Consider the following 23,080-nt stretch of genomic DNA (forward strand, 5'->3'; position numbering starts at 1 on the left):
AATCAGGATCACTGAGAGAGCAGCTGAAAGAGGCCACTGAATTTTTCATGTTAATGGCACGGGGATGGCCATAAACTCCTGGTTTCATTGGTAGGAGCTGAACCTGTGAAAAAGAGCACAAACAAAACTGCAAAGCTTTTCTCCTCCATTAAAAAAAAAAAAAAGACCACAGACCTTGTCAGGTTAAGTGAAAGGGTTTGAGAATAAAATAAAAATTTTAAGTCATTGTTTGTGAAGACAAGTAAGTGCAGGTGAAAATTCATAAAATTGGATTCATTAGCTAAAGATCCATCATTAAATCTCCTTCTCTTCCTTCTCTTCATTCTTGTCCTTACTCACTATTGGATTTTTAAGAGAGGAAGCTACTATTTGGCAGTAAAGAGCATGACAACATCTGGCTCTACATAAATGTGATTTAAAGTTCAAAATGAACATCTTGCAAAGAAACCTCTCTAAGGGATTAAGAAAGATTATCCCTGGTCATTGAGAATGAATAACGGCTGGCAAAATAATATTCCCTCCATCAGTGAAGAGAAGGGAAGGAAGAGCTGCTAGTTACAGATGTACTCTGGCCAGTAAAAGCTCTTACTCTGGTTCTCTGCCTCTCACTGACATCACTCACTGATTATTTTTTTTGCTATTTTAATTAGGTTCTGTCAGAGTGATAAAGCCTGTCTCAGACAGCAGAGGAATAAAGGTCACTGTCTGGACTGCCAGGCCTCCAAACTGAAGTGTTAATAAAGGTTTCATCTGGGAAAGGTCGAGTGTTAAGAAGACCAAACCAGTTATATTGAACTCAGTTAATACTGTAGCCTCAAAAATAAAACACCTCTAAGTTACCACTCAGCTATGTGAACACTGACTGTGCATAAATGACAGCATGTTTGCAATTAAAAAAAAGAAAAAGAAGACATTAACTCATTTTTCTGTCATATCTGGATGTAGAGTTTCTAGTTCTCACTGCAAATAATTTCCAGACACAGTAAAAATTTGTTTACTGAGAAACCTGCCAGAAAGTAAAGCCACTTGGATGGAAGAATATTATGACAGGTCATCTTTCAGGTCTCATAGTGAAAGTAAACACTGGGAAAGAAAAAACTGCCACACAGGTCTGGTGGCTGGTCAGGGAAGGCCACACACTGGGTCATGCTGAGGAGCAGTGGGAGCAGACTGACCTTGCTCCCCTCCCTAGCAGATGGAGGGGGAGCTGGTTCATGCTCCACACAGACATGTAAAGATGGGCTCATTATTCCCAATTATTATTCCCAAATATTATACCTTAACTATTCCCAAACACAAGATGAAAAACACATCCTTGAGTTCCCCAGACCCATACATGGAGCTCTAACTGGCCTCCAGTTTAAGAGGCATAGACATCCCTTTGCACCCAAAGATTTATTTTCTGCAAAGTTACAGACCATTATTTGCCAAATAATTTAGATTATAAATTTAAATTATTTTTACTTTACTTTAACCTGAGAAATAATTTTGAGTGGCAAGCACTGCACTTCAAGACAAGATGAAGGCTCGGCTATCATCATTCTCCACACCTTCAGACCTCAAGAGACAGCCACCAAAATTCAGCACTCAAGATTTCCTGAGCCACAGAGCCACTATAGCATTTCACATATACACTACTTAGGACTAAAAATGTCATTGTAAAATTCAAGTTGGTTGGTTTCTTGGCTGGCATTAAAGAGAAGTGTTCCACTGAGCTAAACTAATTTTCACACCATGTGAAAACAAGACACCACATGGCTATAAATGTATTCCCTCTTTACAACATGAGGATATTCAAACAGTTGTTGAACATTTAATGCCAAACCTATGTTCACAAGGATTTTACTTTGAACTTCTATTGGTCAAAATACTTTCTGGAGATCCAAGTCAGACCTGGAGCTGGGTTTGTACATATTCCTTTCCAATTCCTCTGTGTGTCTGGGGGAAAATAGGTACAGGTGTAGAAAGTGGAACTGCTTTTCTCTGAAAGAGTCATTATGTATACTGCAAATATATAGAAAAGGTAGTTTTGCAGGTAATTCAGCTTTGATTTTTTTAGATAAATAATATTGTGGGAACATAAGTTTGCAGAAAAATTCTGGCAGTAAGTCTGACACAATCTGAACATATCTGAACACTAGTCCCAGAAGCACCCTATTCCCAGATTCACTTCAATTCACATTACAGGGTGCCGGTTCAATGATTTTGTGATAGATATGAAAAAACAATGACTGGAAAAAATACCTTATGGTACAAAGAAATCCACATCTGATTTGTTGGATGAGGAACAAGTTTCATCTCCCAAAGGACATTTATTGAAGAAGATTCCCTAACTGAGAGTATTTCAGCTACTGGCATTTTCATTTAGACATAATTTTTAAAACATTTTCAAGGAATGCAGCTTTAATGTCTGTATCAATTATTCTCCCAGTGACAACACTAATATCATGAATCAATTAACCAAGAAACATTATTTGTGTACAAACCCACTATAACCTCCAGCTTATACCTACAACTAGACCCCAGGACTCAAGGGAATGCAAAGGTAGACAAATGAATAATGTTATATACAACCTGCTGTTGACACATTTATTCTCCATTTGCATGATTATATGCATGGTCACAAAATTTATGGGTAGGGCATGCAATCATTCATTGCTGCTTGTACTCTCATCTTCTCCACAAACAAACAGTACCATTAGTCAGATCAATATATTCAACTGAATACATTCAAAAAATGCAGTGTGAATTTATCCCAAAATAAAGAGACAATAAGAAAACAAGGGGAATTCAATGCAAACAGTGAAACTGTTACAACCTTAATTACTAGTGCATATGTTTCTGCAATGGGTATCTGAAATGGAAAACTGTCTCCTAAAGAAAGCATGGCTGAGGCTGCCATCTTTCAGGTGCAGCTGTCCACCAAAAGTGAAGGGCCAAGCACACAGTATGGATAGCACTGCATCTTCACAGGTGCTTCACATAAACTGCTGTCTGGTATATGATCCGTGATCTGCTAACTGAACAAGGTGGCAAAGGTAAAACTCCAAGCCATTGCTGAGTAGAAAACCACAAGTTTCCACTTCTGTGAGCTTCCCTGTCTGCAGATGACCTTTCAGATGTCAAAGCTCTGACTGAAGCTCACCCTGGGCTTGAGGCATTGGCAACATGTCACTCCATGTTGACCTTCTGATGCCTAATTAGATGCACTAATTCCTAAGCTGTTCTCCTGGCCAGCTCAACTGGCAAGGACAGAAGGGCAGAAACACTGTGAGCAGACTAAAGTTAGCACACAAAAAGCCTCAGATGCTTAAAAATTAGTCTAACTCCTGGTCCTAAAAGTGCAACTCATTCCACCACTGTCCCTTTGTGAGTGGGATTCATGTGATAAAAACACATCATGGCTCTTGGAGTTGGAAAAATACCTAAAATACCTAAAATACACTGGACCTATCTGAATCAAAGTTCTGCTTAATTATAGCAAAAACAGGAATCTGTCAATTCATTAATTCCTTTAAGTACTGCATTCCTTTTGGTAAATGATCACAGGTTTCTTTGGAAGCAGCCCTTTTACAGCTCAGAGAGGATAGCAGCTAAGAAACCAAATCAGTCAGATCCTGTTGTTTTGAAGCTTGGAAATGATTAGCAGTAGGATCCTTGTATTTTCCTCATATGTGGAATTCAGGAAATTTGACAACCTCAGAGTGTAAGAAAAGAGACCCAGATCCAGTTCACACTAACTCTGGGATGGCATGGGTTTATAATTTGTCAACATTCCATTTTAAACTTGAATTTAGACCTAGTGCTGCATAATATTAAAAGACAATATGACTTCTCTTCAATGTAGGATTAACAATGAGTAAATTAAGTGAAAAATTATCTTACTAAATATGCAAACAGTAAGGAAATATGTTAGAGCATGAAGCCTTTTTGTTCTCTCTGAATTGGAGGATTAAAGTGTTTAGAGTATGACAAGTTCTTTAAGAAATACAATTATGAAAATGCTGTTATTTAGATTATGCTGTAAAAAATGAATATATTTCGGGAATAAAGGGAAATTTAAAGACAGATATGGCATGAACCCAGAAGAACACAAGTTGTTCCAGATTTTGCACTTACTACTAAACAATCATGTTATATAAAACATGTAACAGTTCTAAATTATAATAATGTTTGTCACATCAAATATTAGTAATTTTACAAAGAATGAAAATGAAGTCATTACTCACAGTCCTGCTGAAAAAAACCCCCTTTATTTGCATCCCAGATTCACAGAATGTTTTGGCTTAGAAAGCACCTTACAGATCATCTAGTTCCAACCGCGCTGCTGAGGGCAGGGATACCTTCTATTAGAAACAACCTGCTCATGAAAACTCATATTAAATACATCTAATTCCTGCTGAAAGTAAAAGGGGCTACTAAGAGGTGGCAAAAGCAGTAGACCGAATTAATCCTGGAAAGAACATCCCAAAGTACTTTTTTTCAGCAGTGGATTTTTAAGTGAAATAAAGTGAGGAAATTATCTAGGAGCTCAAAAATGAGCTAGGATGATCCAAAGAGATGGAAGACCATAATTAAAGTACTATACAAGTCTCTGAATATTGACTGATGCAAGATGAACACAAAGGAGTCCAGTTATCAGGGCTCTCACCAAGACTATGTGACTGTATTCTATCTTAATAGAATGACAATGCTAGAAACCTGTAATTTATATGAAAAACATTACTGCCAGTTTAGGTAGTAGTCACCAAATTTTTAGCTTTTGAGAGTTCTGAGCAGAATCACAATCATGACTAAAAGTGAGAGGTCTGAGTCATGTGAAGATAAAGGAAGGGATAAATATCATTAGGGGAATCACAGAAGTCTCCATTTTAAGAGCCCACTGAAATGAGGGATATTCCAACTTACTGTACCCACTTACCATACCATGTGAATCTGTGAACAAACAAACTGTACTTGAATATAGAGACCTATGAAAATGTTGAAATCAGCATTTATCACTTGCCATTATTGCAGTGCTTGTGGATCAGAAAAAGAATTAACTGAAGATATCAGTCTGTGGTGGAGACTGGCAAATGTCACCATTCACAGGAGTAGTAAAATATATGTAAAAGTATAGTATAGTAAAGAACAATAAAATCTATGAGATAACACTGGTCTCATTGAACCAAGTACCTTCCCTTCAAATTTTAATAAATGGTGCTTGAAACAACTGCTACAGATGTGAATAAAACTAGAATCCCACTCACAGCAGCCCAGCCTGCCTAACCTGACCTGTGTAACACAAGCCAAAGAGTCTGACTCACTAATCCTTGCCTCAAGCACAGAAGCATTGGGAGAGACAGACAGTAGCTGTCACACAGAAATTGTGTTGTTAAGTTACTAGGGATCACAACATCTTTATTAGGAATAAGTACTCCCTTTGTTTCACACAACTTGGTAATTCGAGGTGCAGAACACTGTTCTGGTTACATATATATCTTACTCAAAAAGTAATCAGCAGTGCACACAAGAATACAAAATTTGACAGAATCTTGAATAGAAATCCTTATTCAAATCTCAGTAAAGAAGTTGCCAAGAAAGTGTGCTGGATTTGCAGAACTATCATACCAGCAAAAATCATTAATACAACTGATCAGAAGAAGATAAAAACCCAGCCTACCCATATCATTAAAATTGATTTAGTGTGGTTGAGTACCCTTTCAAACCCTTCAAGTGACATAACATCTTAAAACTATTTCAGATGCTTAGGGCAGCCCAACTACTTACAGAACTTCTCATGCAGCCAATGAATAAGCATGCAGCACTCTTGACAATACAAGCTGCTTAGGTGTCCTCTGTGGCATAAAATAGTGACTACAGGTGAGCACCAAGATGAACACAAAAACACATTCAACTGAAATATCCTCAGCAAGGTTCTCAGAGCTAAATATGTAGAAGCAGACTTCTAGGTCCTTTTTAGTGGTCTAAAGAGTAATTTCTCAGCAGATATGACTGATACTACAAAAAAAAATACACTTTTCTGACCCTGAAAAAGTGTTTGTCATTTTTTCCTTCTCCAGACTTAAGGAAGACCTGGAGACCCTCTTCTCTCCCTAAAACTCACTCAATTCTGAACAAAGTTGCTGAGCATCGAGCAAGCTGCAATTCCACTGTCTTAGAAATATGTACTTAATAAGAACACAAAGGGAACACTTTGAGGGAATGCATGCCCATGGGGCAGGAGATAAATACACTCTAGATTGAGTTTCTTTGATCTTCTCTCTGAAGGAGGAAGCAATTAACTTCCACTTGCTTTGTCCACCAGCATACCTTTTGCCTGACACTCTTCTCTTTCATAAACATACATCTCCCTTCAATTAAAGTTTGTTTCACCAAATGTCCTCCAGAACAATCCCAAGAAGCTCCAATTACTTTGACAATTCATTTTCCTGCATGGTACATTTTCATCTGGATACTCCAGTGGCCCAGTTAAGAAAAATGACTGTGTTGGCCTGCTCCTGAATTCAGTCACCCACAAAGCAGAGAGGGAAGTGCCTTTGCATACTCTCCCCATCCTCTGTTTTCCATCAATGAAAAACACAAGATGCAAACTTAGCACATTCCTGTTTTCTTCCACTGTAATGCTGGGGGATTCTGAAAAGAGAAGATGGAAAGCAGGTGGCACAAAAAGCTACCCTTGCTCATCACCACTACTGGCTTGGAAGATTCAACACAAGGGATACTAAAGATTACTCACAGTCACCATTATGGCCTTTCCCCTCTGCACATACTAAATCCTCCAACATCATTTAGAGCAAACTACTTAAAATCCTCCCAACATAATCAGCACAACAAATAAAACAACGAGCACTGTAGACTTTCTCCTCGGGGATAGTAAAAGCAATCTAGTTCCCTCACAGACCGTATCATGCTCTGTATAAACAATAATAAAACTCGAATAATTCTGTTGACTACATTGGAGTTATTCCAACAATACACTAATCAAAATGAGATCACAAGTTAACTCAATATATACAAATAGTGACAGCTGCTGGTTTCTATAGCAAAATACAGTAAATAATTATCATCAGAAATACAAGCAAAAGCAACACCTATGTATGATTCCATTACATGCTTCCATGGAAACTACAGGTTTGTAATTCTCATTAATTCAACTGAATGAATTACGTCCAAGCAGCAAAGCCAGCAAAAAAATACTGTCTCAAAATCAATCATAGAATCAACAGAAATTCCTACCCAGTGTTTTAAAATTAAAGCACCCTTGATTTTAAACAGTTTTTAAAAAAGCCCCTGCTTTTAAAAGCCTTCAATATAATATTAAGAAGGATGATTTTCCTATCAACAGTGTATATAACCATAAAATAAAACTCTTATTTAAGTCACCAACAGCTCATTTTCCTTCCATTAAGGTGCTTTAAATAGGATCTCAGTCTTTTCCCACAAAAAATTCAAGCAAGACCATCTAATCCATCAGTAATGTCCTCAAGATGGCCTCATATATGCAATAAATTAAACACTCTCAAATATTTTATTTTTTCGAAGTGGCAAAGACTCACTACATCCCAATCATATTTCCCAGATGGTGTCATGAACCTCTTAACACTTCATTTCCATCATGTTCCATGTCTTGAGAAACCTGTTTTCAATCTTTCAAACACAAACAGGGCCTCCACCCTCTGTTCCCTGATGTTAGATTCAGCAGTCCCCAGCCAACATATTCTTCGTATTCTTTTTAGGATGAATAAATTCATCTCCTTCCTCATCAATCACAAAGAAACCTTCAATGACAGATTCATGTTCTTCAAACCTCTCCATAAGTGTACTATTTATGTCTTCTATGAAGAAATGGAGGATATGCATTCATCAGAAGTAAGTAGCTCCAAGCCAGTCTGGGAGAAGCATCTGCAAAGCTGACTCGACCCTGATTTTGCTCCCAGCGTACTGGAGCTGTGATCTAGAGTTACTGCTGCTTTAATATTTCATCTAGAGACTTGCTAATTCTCAGCTCTGCTTGCTTAAAAAGAAGAGCTGTAAAGGCATCTAATTCAGTACTGAGAATTTGGCTCAGTGTCTCTATGTGGAAAAACACAGAATGCATTGATCTGAGTTGAAACTCCCTAAGATGAAATTCCATCTTTATACCTCCTCTGTCTTGCATCCAGTCCTTTCATTTTAACAAAACATTCCTGTTGAAGAGTGTTTTTTGTTTTTAAGTGTCTAATAGCTGATGACTCTGTCTCCCTGTTATTGCTGCCTCTGGAAATCCAGGTTGTACTTAATTGCAATAATTTTCTATTTTGCTTATAAATTTCAGTTTTATCTCTAGTGAAAAAATAAGTCCTTCACTAATCAAATCTCTGTTTCTCACTTTGCATAAGAAATCTAGGACTAGACAGACCACCCAAGTCCCCAGACCAAGTGCTCTACATACACAACTATCCATACATATTGACATCAGCAGAAAAATGCTTCACAGAGTATCTGTTCCCCATAGCCCTATCTACAAATCTCAAAACACATTTAGCAGCCCATAGTAAGCTCCAGAATTTGCCATAATTATGATGTGTGATATTTGAAGGGGAAATTCAAAATTTTATCTTTCTTGTGTTTTAATGCCAGAACTTAGAATTCCAATGTTTGTCCCAAAAACATCTCAGTATTTGTCCCACAGTGCTTGTGTAACAAAATTCATGAAGAATCAGTGGAGCTGGCTGGACTGAAAACAATGTTTTTGAAATCAACATTCTCCCAGCTGACCAGAAGACTGCTAAAACAGGTCTTTCTTCCTCATCCCTCTTTCTCACACTCCTAGCTGTACAATGGCTGTTTTTTTCTGACAAGCTCTTTTTCAACAACTCTGTCTGGGATTCTAGTGGTTCTGGAGACTGAGAGTTGTGTGCCTGAAGAGCTCCAGCAAGAGTCAGAAAACAAAGTTACTCACCACTTGGCATCTGTAGATACTTAGGATGAGAACCTCCATTATTATTGTGAACTCTGCTCAGTGTTTTCAAAAAATGCTTATGAGTGCTCCAGTTTCAAGAGATGTCAAGTCCTGGATTCTAAGCTGGCAAACACACTTGCCCTACTGCCCCTGATGCAAGTGCCTCGGCTCCAGAGAAAGTCACTTTCCTTTTACATTAAAATTCCCACTGACATGTAACAAGAATTTCCCTTTTCACTAAGCAGCTTCCTGGACTATTCATCTGAGCTGCCTAAAGCACACTTTACAGGTGCTTCATTCCAGTCTGGGATTTAATTTTGTGCATTTAAAATTTAACACCTGCATCTCAGTTTGCAGAACTATGCATCTTGCTGGATTCATCTCTTCCATTTTTTTTGTGGAAGCTGGAATATGAAGCATAAGAAACAAAGGAAACTGGGAGTTTTACCATCATTTGCCCAGAGGTTCCATTCCTACTTCTGCCACAGACTTGCCACCTCAGGTGATATAAGTCACCTCCTCAAAGAACTGTGTTCCTAATCTGCATCCTGGGAATATCACTGAAAGAAATTCTGGGCATTCACTGCTACATTGAAAAACTGGAGCATTTTACATATTTGAAACACATACACTGCCTAATGTGAACAGCTGCCCCTTCTGCCATCTCCAAAATAGCTATGTTCAGTGTTTCAAGTGTGGCTTTTTAGCTTATAACTACCACTGGTGCTCCCCTGCCTACAAAGACACAATACAGTCAGCCTCCATCTCAGAGGGGGTTCAGTTAATTACAGATTCATAACTTGGGGTTTGACTTTTCAGTGATAGGTTTTGCACGAATAATTAACACCCTAGAGCTGAACAGTGTGACACAAACAATGCACAGAGACAAACTGCAGCTTTGAAGGAGAAAACAGAATACTTAAGACCTGCTTATGAAGTTAGCAGCATTCACCACATGGCTCAGACAAAAAAACATTACTAACTTCATGATCAAATAATTAAAGACTGCACTTCATTGCACATGTACCAGGATGGGAAGTTCAGGCTGCATGAGTAACCACCCATCTGGTATTTGATCTTGCTTTCATAACCCTATAAATAAATGATCACTTAATTTTGTCTTTATGTACATTACACATACAAATGAAATACCAGCAGTGCTGACTGAAGCAGGAGTGGCTGCTAACTTGCAAGAAAATGTATAATTTTTATACTATAATTATGTAAATATCACATGTGAAAGAAATCCAAACTCACATCTCTCATCATTTTCACTGCTTCCCTGGTCCTTCCCAGCTTCCTTGCACACATTGCCAGCCTTCTTTTAATATATACTAACACATTGGTGTCTCTTCCTGTATAAGAGGAAAAAGAAACAGCATTAAAATAGAACAAAGGTTCATTGAGTATTGCAACACAAAAGGAAACACAGGTTTTTTTCAATTTTTTCTTACTACCATCAATGCTTTCAAAGAATTTTAATAAAATGTTACCAAAATCTGAAGATTTAGATGTGTCATAATAGAACTGAAATCAGTGGAAATAATCAAGATATACAGTGGTACATGTACTTATTGGATTGGCCTTGCACTATGAAATATAAGCAGACCTGAAGGTACAGTTATATACATGCTTGTCAAAAAGAAATTTTAAAGCAAATCCTCATCCTCCTAAAAAACTTTCTCTTAATGATTAGAAGAAAAGTATACTCTGAACTTTTTGTTTACAGCCTTTATTCATTACCCAATTACCATCTTCAAATTCCTCACACCACTAATTAGGGATGGCAAATTAACATATTTCAGATATGACAGTCCTGTGTGCTGGAAGATTCCCTAACAGCAAAGATGACAGAAACTGAACAGCAGTTATAATTATTCTCCTGGAGAATTCTCACTCCTTTCACTTCTCATTCACTTAGAATGTGAACTCTTAAAATGCTTCTGGACCAACAGGAAATGAATGGACAGATAATAATCTATAAAATTACTGAATCATGAAAATGTAATACACCTGCTACAAATTATCTTTGTGTATAGCATGTGCTCTGTTAAGATTTTAGCCTATTCCTAACATTTTCAAGCCTTTCATAATAAGAACAACATGTGTGCTGAAAACATTCCAAGTACGCACAAATTGTTTTAAAGGTGTGATTAAAATTCTCAATAGATTAGGCAGCAGGTCAAAAGGATTCACTTTAGAGGAAAAAATAAATAAGGAGAGAAGAATTTCTTTAGCTGTATTCTGTATTACCTAATTTCTTATCTCTCTATTGATTCCTATATATTTAATACACAATTTATTAGTTACATCTGTTTCAACATGTTTATGTAATGTGCTATGAGGTATACATTTCAGGTTAAGTTTCTTTTCAGGATTTTGAGCAGGAATGGTCAAAAGGCATCCACTTACTATGAAATCAAGATATTTTTTCAGGCCAAAATTCTCTGAGGTTACTAATGACTTGGGATGCCTAACATGAGCAACCTTAAAAATAAAACTGCCCTTGCTTTTAAAAGGCTATCACCTTCAGAAAGAGGGCAAGTTTGGTACTCAAAGTCATTATTTACTCTTTATGGTTTAACAAAATATTTTATGAAGGAGGTGGAACACGTGAAGAAACAGAAACATAGAACATGTTGTGGTTCAAGAGATTACAGTGTATTTCACCTTTAAAAGATGAAATGCCTACTCTTCATCCCAGAATTAACTCTGAAGACCAGAAATGGAATGCAGGACTTCTCAGAACCATGGAACTGCAGCACATGTTCCTCCCCCACAGTCCCTCCTCTCCACCTCTGTAAACATGCAGAAGTCTAGCATACAATCAAAAGAATTCTATGTGAAGCCCCTGTGTCCAAGGCAACAGCTGAGGCTGCAATTCCCTAATTTCTGTGGGTGCACACTGACATTTTCAAGGGGAGACCAAGTGCTACAGAACAGTGGGATGATCAGGCCCCTCCTGAAGACACAGTCAGAGCTGGCAGTCACTTTTCAGCCTCCCTGCTCTGTGACAGTGCACTTAGCTTTGTGATTCAATGGTTACTTCCTCTGCTGCAGTACTGAAGGGTGTCAAATCTGATGATGACAGAAGCTACCTAGCACACACAGGTTACAGAAATACCATACTTGTATCTGCCTGCACAAACCTTCCCAGGTTACCTTGGACAAAAACATCATGACAGTGCTTACTAACCACTTATTGTGTACTTTTCATAGAATTGTTGCACTCAAGATGGATTGAGTATGCAAATTAAGGTTTCACAGACAACCATAAGCCTGCTAGAGCCCAATTATTGCTTCAAGGGCTCAGCTGCTTTCTATTTTTACTTTCACCAAAAATGAACAAATCATCCTAAATAAGATTTTACAAACCACAAATGTTTTAAATACTATCCCCAAGCCGTAGGAAAACTTGGGTTTTCAGGTATAGACTTGCATACACATTTGAAACCAGGGATCACAGACAATTTTACTATGTACAGTTTTTATCAGTAATCTTCAAATTATGGAGGCTGGCCAGAGGCTGTGAATCAGGTCCTGAGAAACCTGAGGATGCCCAAAAGTATGCTAGTGCTTGTATTTATGTAATTAATTTGTGTTATCTTTGCCTAAGGTATCCACTGTAGCCTAGAAATAACCTTGACTGCTTGCTTTATTATCTTTTTGGTCATTTACTGTCAGTGAATGTATTTTCTTAGATTTAAGGAGTATCTAGTAAATAGCACAGCAGATAAACCTGCTTATTCAAACTTTTTAGAAAAGTTATAAAAATCTAGACTTCCAATTAAAGCACTTTATTACTCAGTTTTTTAAATTTCATGTTTCTGCAACCTTTCTTAATAAATGCAACTAACTTCCAATGTCCCACTGGCTAATGGGTCTCATTAACTTTTACACAGAACAACACAGTGTAAGCATTTACCCCAGAGGTGATGGAAAAAAGCAGGCAAAGCATCACTTCACTCCCGTTTCCACCATGCCTTTTCACAACATAAGCCCAGTTTGCAAAAAGGCAACTTCCTTAAAGGGTGTTCAGCTTTTTCTGAATGTCATTTCTCTTTGGCTCTGATACCTTTTCTTTTCTGTTAAGTACATGCTTATGCATCTTCTGCCATGACAAAATAAAGGCACATCTGTAATCTGAGCATTGACATCTCAGCAAAAGAATCAAGCAAAAACACTAAAACAGAATAGTCTGGCTCTAGGACCGCATTCCAGCCAATGTCAAACACTGACTGCATAGTTCTTAAGGGGAAAACAAAAAACCCCAAAACCCCAAATCCAAAGAACTCTTTGGAAGTTCTCTCTCTCCTAAAAAACTTACTGTGTTGGGCTTCATATTGGGCACCATGGTGCTGTAGCTGCTGGCTGCGCCTGTAACAGCCCTCTCCAGCTTTCAGAGCCTGCTTGAACAGCTTCTCTGCTTCTACAATTGTTGTTGCTTCCTCTTCAGCTAAGAGAATATAAGCAGTAGCACACCTGCAAAAATATCAGAGGAAAAACCATGAGAAAGGTACCCGATGTAAAAACTGAAGACATGCAGACTGGAAAGGATGTACTAAATACACAGGCAAGGAAATGCTGTCCATGTACCTTTCTGATGAACTATTCCAATGAACAAATATTCTGTCAATAACACCATGACTCTCAGTTTTAGGACCTGTATCACTCAGCCCTTGAGTATACCTACTGACAACTGTCCCAGAAAGTAAAGCAGCTGTCTCACTAATCCTACATCCCTAAAACTCCTAGAAATCAAGACTAGTTTTATGCACTATTGTTTTAATATAAACCACATCCCTTACCATAAAGATATGAAAAGAATCAACAGAACTGTAACACTTGCCATATAAAAAGAACAGATTATAAATGTAGTTGTAAAGATAAAACAACAACAACAAAGAAAACCCAACCCAGACCAAGCAAAAACCAAAACAGCACTGTGCCCTTGCAGCAGAGCTGCACCAGAAGTGTTTCCAGCAGGTTGAGGGAGGTGATCCTTACCCTCTAGTCAGCCCTGATGAGGTCACATGTGGGTGTACTGTGTCCACCTCTGGGCTCCCCAGCACAAGGGGGACATGGACATGCAGAGAGTCCAATGAAGGTGGTTAGGGACTGGGGCATCTCACATATGAGAAATGTGTGAGAGACCTAGGACTCTTCAGTCTGGAGAAGAAAAGGCTTTGGGGGAAATTTGTCAAAGTTTGCAAATTCCTGCAGTGAGGGGGCAAAGAGGAAAGTGCCAAGCTCCTTTTAGTGGTTCCCAGTGAAATGACCAGAGACAATGGGCACAAAAAACCACACAGGAGGTTCTCCCTGAATCTCAGAAACACTTTTTTTACTGTAAAGGTGACTGAGGACTGGTACAAGCTGTCCAAGGAAGTTGTCAAGTCTCTCTCCTTGGACACATTCAAAAGCCTGCTGGACATGTTTCTGTGCTAGGCATTGTAGGTGGCCCTGTTTGAAGGGAGAGGTTGCATGCTGACCTCCAAAAATCTCTGCTAACCTCATCCATTCTGTAATTCTGTGATATGTGAGTAGGACAGGCTTATAGCTTGCTTTTCCCTTTTATGCTGCATGTTAAATCACTATACAAGAAGAAAAAATTCCTTCTTTTCTCCTGATGAAACACATGAAGGATTATCTGTACAGCACCAGTTTATGGAATGCTAGAAGCTAGCAATCTAACTTCAGCAATCTAAGGGATTCCTTTTATGCATGTTAGCAACATTTATACAGTTTTCCATATCAGTAAATCATCACAGCACTGTTTACTGTGGGATCTCAAAATGCTACACTTCTCATTGAAAAAAATAAATAACAGACTCAAGGACAAAAAGTCACAGCAAATTACATCATGTTCTCTCATATTATGAAATGAGTATTTTGAGAATGTGTTTATGAGTTTCTTCTTTCTTGCTTCTGTTCTTGATGACTGAGAAATCCAGAAGGGAACTCTCCATCCTTTAAATGCATATTTCATATGCTCATCAGGAGGTAAATTAATTAGCATTTTTCTATGATATTCCAAAGCCTGCTGACATCAGTGGGAAGATTCCCACTGTCACCACTACCCTAAGGATCTTCTGGGTAGCTAGCACAACATGCAGCTGTGCTTCCTTTGACAGGCCTGTAATCGTGGTTAAAAATTACACAGCAAACCCCCAGCCTTAATATATCAACAAATAGTTTTTTAAAAGACAGGAAATAAATGTTAATGTTGTTGTCACTCACTCATTCAATTCCAAAGCTTCATGTGCTGCAGAAATTCGGGCTTGAGGGTTTCTCTCTCTCCAAGCTTTTTGCATTACTATTCAATAAACAAAGGAAGAGAAAGAAATATCAGTTATTAAAGGATTAACAAGGAGAATCCACTGCACTGTAACAAAATAATTTATTGATCTCAGCCTAACTCACTACAGAGCATTTCATATAGCTCAGTGATCATTCAAAAAGACACATAACAAACAAGAGCTTTTGTCTCAAATACTCAGTGTTTTTTCTTCTTTCATTTGATTAAACTTTTTTCTAGGAGAAAGTCTGGCTGAGAGATCAGGCTGTCTGCATTGCCAAGTACAGAGGTGACAAGCAGCTACCTCCTCTTGATGTAGTTAGTAGATTCCACAGGGAACAAAACAATAAAGGGATAGTTGGGGTTCTTATTCTAGCTCCTTATTGAGCTGTTGATTTATGTGAATGCTAAATGGAAACAACTTCCAGGCTAATGTTACCACCTCATAATTACACCACCAAGTTCAGAAAATAGGATTCATATTTATCATGTGCCAAAAAACCACAATATGCTCTCCTATGTAACTATGCCTTCAGAATGGAGCACCCAACTGTTAGTATCTCTCCTTTCCTACGAGACAAATATTTATCTCTTCAGAGGCAAATTCTAATGACTGAAATCATTGTTGTATATTTTCAGTAGAATGAAAGTCTGCATATGGACTTCACAGTACAGGCTTAACACAACTAAAACTGCTTATACAAATTCAGTTGTAATAGTGCTGTTCCCAAATTTTTACAGACCTAACTACATCAGGGAATCAAACACAGGTCTCAAATTTTACATCAGCTCTCTCTCTTCTGTCAGCGTAGACCAAATGAAACCTGGATAATGTAACTCAACCTACTGCACTGCAGCTGGAGGCAAATTAAGCTATGTATGTTTGAAGCCACTGTAAGAAAGAGGACGAAAGGAACAAGCCTTTACACTTTTAAATGGTACCTTGAATGACTCCAGCAACACAGCAGAACAACACAGCAACACAAATTAGATCGTTGACATATATAGATACTTGTTCAGACCTAGAATTCTATAAATTCATTATCAAAATTTTGCCTTTTCTTATCTACATGAAAGAGCTGATGTCTCACTGCATTTTTCTTGCATCAGTTTAAATCAGCCATGAATCTATGATTAATCCAATTGTTCCCAAGGTCTCTTACTAGCATCTGCAGGCCGTAAGTGATCTGTGTCACAGGTAAAGAATGTCTGATGGTCCTGTGCTGAAAGATTCATATCGTAGTAAGTCAAAGGTTCTCTTCCTGTTACCCATGTGTACCTGCAAACATGCCAACAAGGAGACATTCTGGTTAATGAGGTCACATTGGCAAAACAAATCCAGAAAAGAATCCCAGACCTCTGAGATAGGCATAGCCAAGTAAGTTCACCTGGCCAATCTTCTAACCAATATACATTGCATTTCACCATACTGGGATGGAGCAATGGCAGCTGAGCCTAAGCTAATGAGGATGCTGAAAAGTACTGGAACTTGGTAACACATATATTCAAACATTAGGACTCAACGAAACCTGTATGGATTTCATTAGATTTTTTTGCTAGAATGGATTTGAACAGAAATGCTGCATTAGCACCAGGCACAACACACTTAGGTTACTCTATTTTTTTTTATAAGGTTGCCAAAAATTAGAGAAATAGCAAATATTAGAGAAAAAAGAAAGTGCATCAGCATGAATTTAAATTGCTTTTAATTCAGGAACATTTTATGAATTACAGAAAAACCTGACATAAGTGCATTTTTCTACAGTTGATTTTGTTTTTTCATCTCTTAAGTTAGATTAATGGAAAAGTACAGTTAAGCTCCTTAAGGCAGGACTATGCCTGAAAACTGCAATTTTGTAGCACCTACCGATTATATTCAGCTCCTCTGAACAGATTTAAGGGATTTCGCCAGACTTTGCACTCTGTAAGAAGCAGACACACACATAATTAATCTCTCCCAAATTACAATGGCACTTGAGTTTTATAAAAAACATCAGTTACCATACAATGAGCCTTATCAAATGGCTTTTTTTATACGTGCAAATGCAAAAACCCATCAAGAGCATCAAGATGAAGGTAATCAGACTGCTCTTCCTTTCTTAAATAATAATTTAATTATAAATTAGTGTCAACAAATGCAATCATTCCAGACAAATAACCACTAACAAAGCCCCAAATGCCACATGAAAAGATAATACTGATTAGTTCCAGGACTCATATTTACCATAATGCAGAACTGAAGAGGGATCACACTGAGTTATTGCACTGAAAAAACAGCAATTAATCCAGTCCCTATGGACTTGTTATTTCTCCAGAAAAACATCACTGTCCAGTTAATGCTGTAAATCACCGTGAATCTCAGCTACAGTTGCCAAATTTAATTCCTCCTTAGTTTGTGAAGTAAAAATCCATGGAAACATCTGCTGATCTTACTTAAGATAGAAGCAGATGCTGAAATTGATTGGCAGAGAAAAGTTGATTGCATTCCAAAGATTTCAGAATATTAGAAACATTTTATAAATTTCCCTTGTGGGAAAAATCATGATTTTTTCACACTATAAGAAGTAAGAGATATGGACATCAACAATGCAATTTAAAGCAAAAATTGAAAAAATATAATCAAGCTGTACAGCCTCTGAAACAGTGATGTCTTGATTCTGGTTTTACCTTTAATTTAACACCAGATTCGTTCTCTTAACTTTCAACAAAGACAATTCACTCCAGTGAGGGTGAGACCAGAGTAAACCCCACAATTTGCACAAGGACTCATTGAGAGGCAGGATGTCACTCCACCTCAGGGCTGCTACTGGATGAGCCTTCACTTGGGGCTCTGCAGAAACTCACCAGCAGCACTGGCCCTCCAGCATTTCACTAGGTGCTTTCCACTAAAAATGATAACCAGCATATTTCTCCCTATGAATTTTTCTGACATGATTTCTGAAGAGATCAAACCAATAGTTTTCTGGTAGAATATTGAATCAGAAGAGTATCCTTATGGTAACAATATGTCTGTTCCCTTTATGCCTGTTCTGTTAGGAGAAGAAGTACTGAACAGCAAGTCAAGTCCTCCTCTCTTCTCAAGGACACAGCTCCTACATCTGAGTATGGGGCTACAGAGGCACGGACAGTAAGCATTTTGCATCAATTATTCACAATAACAGAAGGAGACCCTCAGCAACACAGAAACCAGTCAAGTGGAATAGGAGGTGGGCCCTCAGTTTGCTGCCTACCCAGCAAGTGCATGGAGCAGACACAGGAGCAGGCAGACTGCAGGGAAGAGTGCATTTGAAGTACCCATTTCAGCAGGCAACTAATATTAGAAAGTTCCATTGGTTTACTCAGCACAAGTGCTTGAGTGACATTCTGCTGTGCTCTGCTGTGCAGCCAGAGTATGGCTGTTTGACAAGCTTCAACCCCACAGTTTTTATATAATATGACTTTCAAACCATTATAAATATCAAATCAACATCAGAATTCTCAGTTCCAGGTATCTTGACCTGGTCTGTTTGCAACCAATGAGATTGGGTAACAACTATCTGATTGCAATGACACTTTTTGTTCATCTTATTTGAATTCAAGTGGTTACACTTCATCCAAAGCTTGAAGTATTCTGGCACTTAGCAGGGAAAGCTTAAACTGAGCAACAAGAAAGGGAAGTAAAGAAGGCCTTTTATTGCCACCTGAAGGCACAAATAACAGGCTATATAAAATAACAGGCTAAAATAAATCCATACAGACATGCTGTGCAGAGACACTGAGAGTCCCAGCTCAGTGTCAGTGCACTGAAAGCGAAGACACCTTGACTATTTCTTTGTATCAGAAAATTCAAGATGTTTGTGTGAACCTCATTAGTTAAAATACGGTGCCTTTGCTTTAAAATGACAGGAGTTATTTTGAGCTGCTGAAGTGTGACTGAGCCCAATGATGAGTGCACACAGGTGGTTCCAAGCCATCCTGTGCTTTCTGCCAGTTCACCCAAATCTAATATCCTGGACCATGCACTGCTGCTATTCACAGCCTCTCTTCAGATGAGAATGCCATCAGCTGAATTTGCTGTGCTACATGGAGGCTTCCTTAAGTAGACTTGCTCAGTAAATAACAAGGTTTTGTGAAGCTACCTCTGTTATTTAACATGTAAATTCAGAGCTAATTCTTGTTTGCCTGTTTTCATGCACACTGAGAAGCAGAGATAAAATTTGCCAGGTACAGACATAGGGAGCTCAACTGTGGAACAATGTTTTCTCCATAAGTGATTTTTCTTTTCATTCCCTTTTCTTCACTTGTAAATTCTGATATATTCTAAAAGCCTGCAGATGAAATAAATGTAATAAAATTCTGGTTGAATCTAAGGGCACATCCATAAGATTATGGCTTGTAAGCCAAGCTAGGACAGAGACAGATAAGCTTCATTTTACAGATGAGGAGCACAAACCCAGATGCTCCTGCCCTGACATTAACAGTGAGTACCTCCCACTCAAGCCAGAAGCAATAGCATACTAGCATTTTCATCACTCATGGGCTAATTTTTCAATCCCCAGGCAACTAAGTTACTCAATTAGGGAGACAGGTTCCTCTGTGGCTCCTTCAGTCCACAAATTTCAGTGCTGAGGGGCTGATTCATTTTAGGCAGGCTGGGACCATCGCCCAGGCACCTGACTCAAAGCGCCTCAGGCCTGAATGACTTAGGGTCAGAGCCTTCACTCCTTGCACTGAAACTTGTAGGGGATGTGAATGCCTGGAAGCTTGCAAAACTCAGGCCACAGAAGCCTGAAAGCATGCCTTCTAAACTGGGGGCCTTTTAAAAAACCCTGACTGTGTTAGGACTTGTCCAAAGTCACAAAGTAAATCTGTAGCAGACTCAGGAACATAACAAGCCCTTAAGCTGATAAAAGCCACCATGCTTCCACTTACTAAGGTGAAATCCAAATGTTGTTTCCATACTACTTACAAAAAGTAAGTTTTTATTTTTTATTTATAAACAAGTGATGCAAAACCAGATGAACATTTCTAACTTCTTTGTCTGTTTGTTTTTTAAACGACTTTGCTATTACTTTAAATGATTTCACAAAAAATACAGCCTTTAGAGTAACAGAATCAGATAACTGGTTGAGTTGGAAGGCACCAAAGTGGCTGACCTCAACATGGCACAGGATTGCATTCAGATGGTGCTAGAATATCTCCAGGGAAGGAGACTCCACAGCCTCTCTGGGCAACCTGTTCCAGTGCTTGGTCACCTGCACAATACAGAAGTTCTTCCCTATATTCAGGTGGAACTTCCCGTGCACGAGCTTCTGCCCACTGCCTTTTGTCCTACAGCTCGGCACCACCGAGCTCCATCCCTTTGACACCCTCTCTTCACACCGACATGGATGAGGTCTCCCCTCATTCGCAGCCCCTCCGCTGGACAAAGGACACTGCAGAATGAGCACGGGCTATTTCGCAGGGGTTTCACAACACGGAGAAAACACATGCATTAACCAGGCAGCCTGAACACCACAACACCCTTCCGTGAGTTCGGAAGGATGCAATCAGCAGCTACCGAGGAGGCAGCAGTGCCATTTCCTTGGGCAGCAGGAGCCCGGGCCAGGCCGGCGCCGCTCACCTGAGACGCTCTGGCGGTTCGAGTCCGCGTCCCCGCCCGCGGCGCTGGCGGCGCTGGGCGCGCTGTTGTCCACCCCGCCCAGCAGGGGGCGCAGGTGGCTCACCGAGACCTGCTCGATGAAGGAGGTGCCGTACTTGCGGAAGTACCACCACTCGAAGATCTGCAAGGCACACACACGCCGTCAGGGCCGCCGGCCTCCGCCCCGACTGCAGCCCGCTCCCCCGCCCGCCCCGAGCCCCGATTCCAGCCCGCTCCTCCGCCCGCTCCTCCCCTCAGCGCTGCGCCGCAGCCCGACAGGCGAGGACGCAGCCCCGGCCGCCCCGCGGCCTCCCTGCCCGAGCACACGGAGAAGTTAAATGTGACCCAAGTTTAGGAGGAAAATCTCAAATCATGTCAACGCAATGTTTTTTGGTTTTGTTTTTTTTTTTTTTTTTTTTGGTTGCCTTTTTTTTAACCCAATAACCTCTAAACCTCAAATTATTTCAGCTGTTAGGCCTCTTTCTTTAAATTTACGTCTATAATAGAGCTCTCCCCGCAAGCCCCCACTGGGCCCGATGGCAGCCCCGCCGATAGGATGGATGCTGCAGCCAGGGGTGAGCCTGCCTCGCCTTGCCTCAACTCCCTCTGCAGGCCAGGCAATGGGAGCGAAGGCAGGCTTGCTTGTTTACCCAGTACATGCTTCCACAGAGTTTATTTTAAAATTAGTTTAATTTCCAATTAGTTTAATTTTAAAAAGTTAAAAATGCCAAACAAACTCTAGGCAGCTGAATCCTATTCCTTTTAGGATTTTCCACCCCTTAGCTGAACTGTGTTTTATTTTGTTTGGCTGACTTGGGCTGACTCCGAATTAATTTTATTTTCAGGCATTTAGTTGAGCTAGCAAACCAGAAAAATAATATTATTTACAGAACGCTATTTGGGAAATAATTTCACAGCCTTGTAATTGAAATTATACACATAAACACGTATCTGTGGTATTTTCACCAAAAAATATATTACTCAGTAAGAAAACACATATTTCAGGAAACCACATAAACCTGAAAATGAATAATAATTCATAAAAATATGGAAAAGGTTTAGACTGTAAAAATTGTAAAGAAACACATGCTTATAATGAATAGAGAAGTTGCACTTGAATCATCACCCAAACATTTACATAGCACAAGAAACAAAAGCAAATCTAAGGAGTTTTGAGAAATTTGGCAGGATTTTGCAATACTGATTGCACTAAAAATTGGGAACAAACAGTTTCTGCCCTTCCATTTTCCTCAGGATCTCCATGTGTTACACCAGTCCTGAAAGCTTTGATAAAATCTCTTCCTACTAGGGACAAGCAACAATAGAGAAAGGATTGTGTTCACATCTTTGTCACCATCAGTGTGCTGTTGGGCAGGTTTTGGTGGGTCAGTCAATAGCAGGCTCTATTGGGGTCTGCCTGCTCCAGAAAAGTTCAGGCCAGGCTTCACATACTTCCTTCTTCAATTTTTTTTTTCTTTTTAATTTTTAAGTTCTCTTGACGTCTTTATATAGTTGAAATGACTTCTGTCTCCATGAGACTGGATGTCTGTAGACAAGACGTAATTTTTACCCCAACCCCTTTTTTAAAGAAGTGGGAGATAAAATTTCTGACATAGAGGGAAAATGTTTCTCTCCAAAAGATGCTCCCAATACATTCTGCACTGAGGCTTCCCCTGGATTTAAAGGTGTTGTTAAAGCATCTAGAGGATTCATATGGAAGGACTCTATCTGCACAGGAGTAAAAGGGAATGAATGTGTGAATATGTGAACTTGTCTCAAGGGTGGCTACTTGAGATGAGTTCACACGAGATTGTGCGGCAGCTCTGGAGATCACTTCCCAAAATAATCTAATGACATTTCTGGGAGACATCAACAGGAAAGAGTGGAGCAGTCTGGTGGAAAGAAGACAGAAGACATAGCGTTTGAGAAGATAAACAGATGGTCACAGAGAAACCAGAGCATTAACATATTCAGATCTTTGTGAACTCTTCCCCACCCAAGTCACCAAAAACCCACACAACCCAGACAGTTCCTCCTTACACAGAGTCTGAGGTGCATTTGTCACTGGTTCCACTGGCATGTGCCTGCAGCAGCAGGCAGGTGGGAATGCCAAGTGCCAAGGACAGAATGCTGATGCAGTGTCACTGAACACTTGTTCCACACTGCTGATAGTCTTCCCCTGGCATGCATCACTGCCTCTGAATGCTGGAAATGGTGGACA

The 23,080-nt window shown here is 39.3% G+C and overlaps 1 protein-coding gene across 2 annotated transcripts in view; it reads right to left on the minus strand.

Annotated features, from left to right (window-relative positions):
- Positions 1-23,080, minus strand: part of ST7 (suppression of tumorigenicity 7) — a 135,759-nt gene that overhangs the window by 29,142 nt on the left and 83,537 nt on the right. For both annotated transcript variants that reach the window (XM_059471984.1, XM_059471983.1), the window contains exons 3-8: positions 20,842-21,001; positions 17,107-17,161; positions 16,403-16,518; positions 15,182-15,257; positions 13,272-13,426; positions 10,202-10,299 (exon numbers count right to left, since the gene is read on the minus strand). In XM_059471984.1, the coding sequence (XP_059327967.1) occupies positions 10,202-10,299; positions 13,272-13,426; positions 15,182-15,257; positions 16,403-16,518; positions 17,107-17,161; positions 20,842-21,001 (660 nt within the window). The remainder of the gene's footprint in view (positions 1-10,201; positions 10,300-13,271; positions 13,427-15,181; positions 15,258-16,402; positions 16,519-17,106; positions 17,162-20,841; positions 21,002-23,080) is intronic.

The sequence above is a fragment of the Ammospiza nelsoni genome, chromosome 5, assembly GCF_027579445.1.
Source record: "Ammospiza nelsoni isolate bAmmNel1 chromosome 5, bAmmNel1.pri, whole genome shotgun sequence".
NCBI classification, from domain to species: domain Eukaryota; kingdom Metazoa; phylum Chordata; class Aves; order Passeriformes; family Passerellidae; genus Ammospiza; species Ammospiza nelsoni.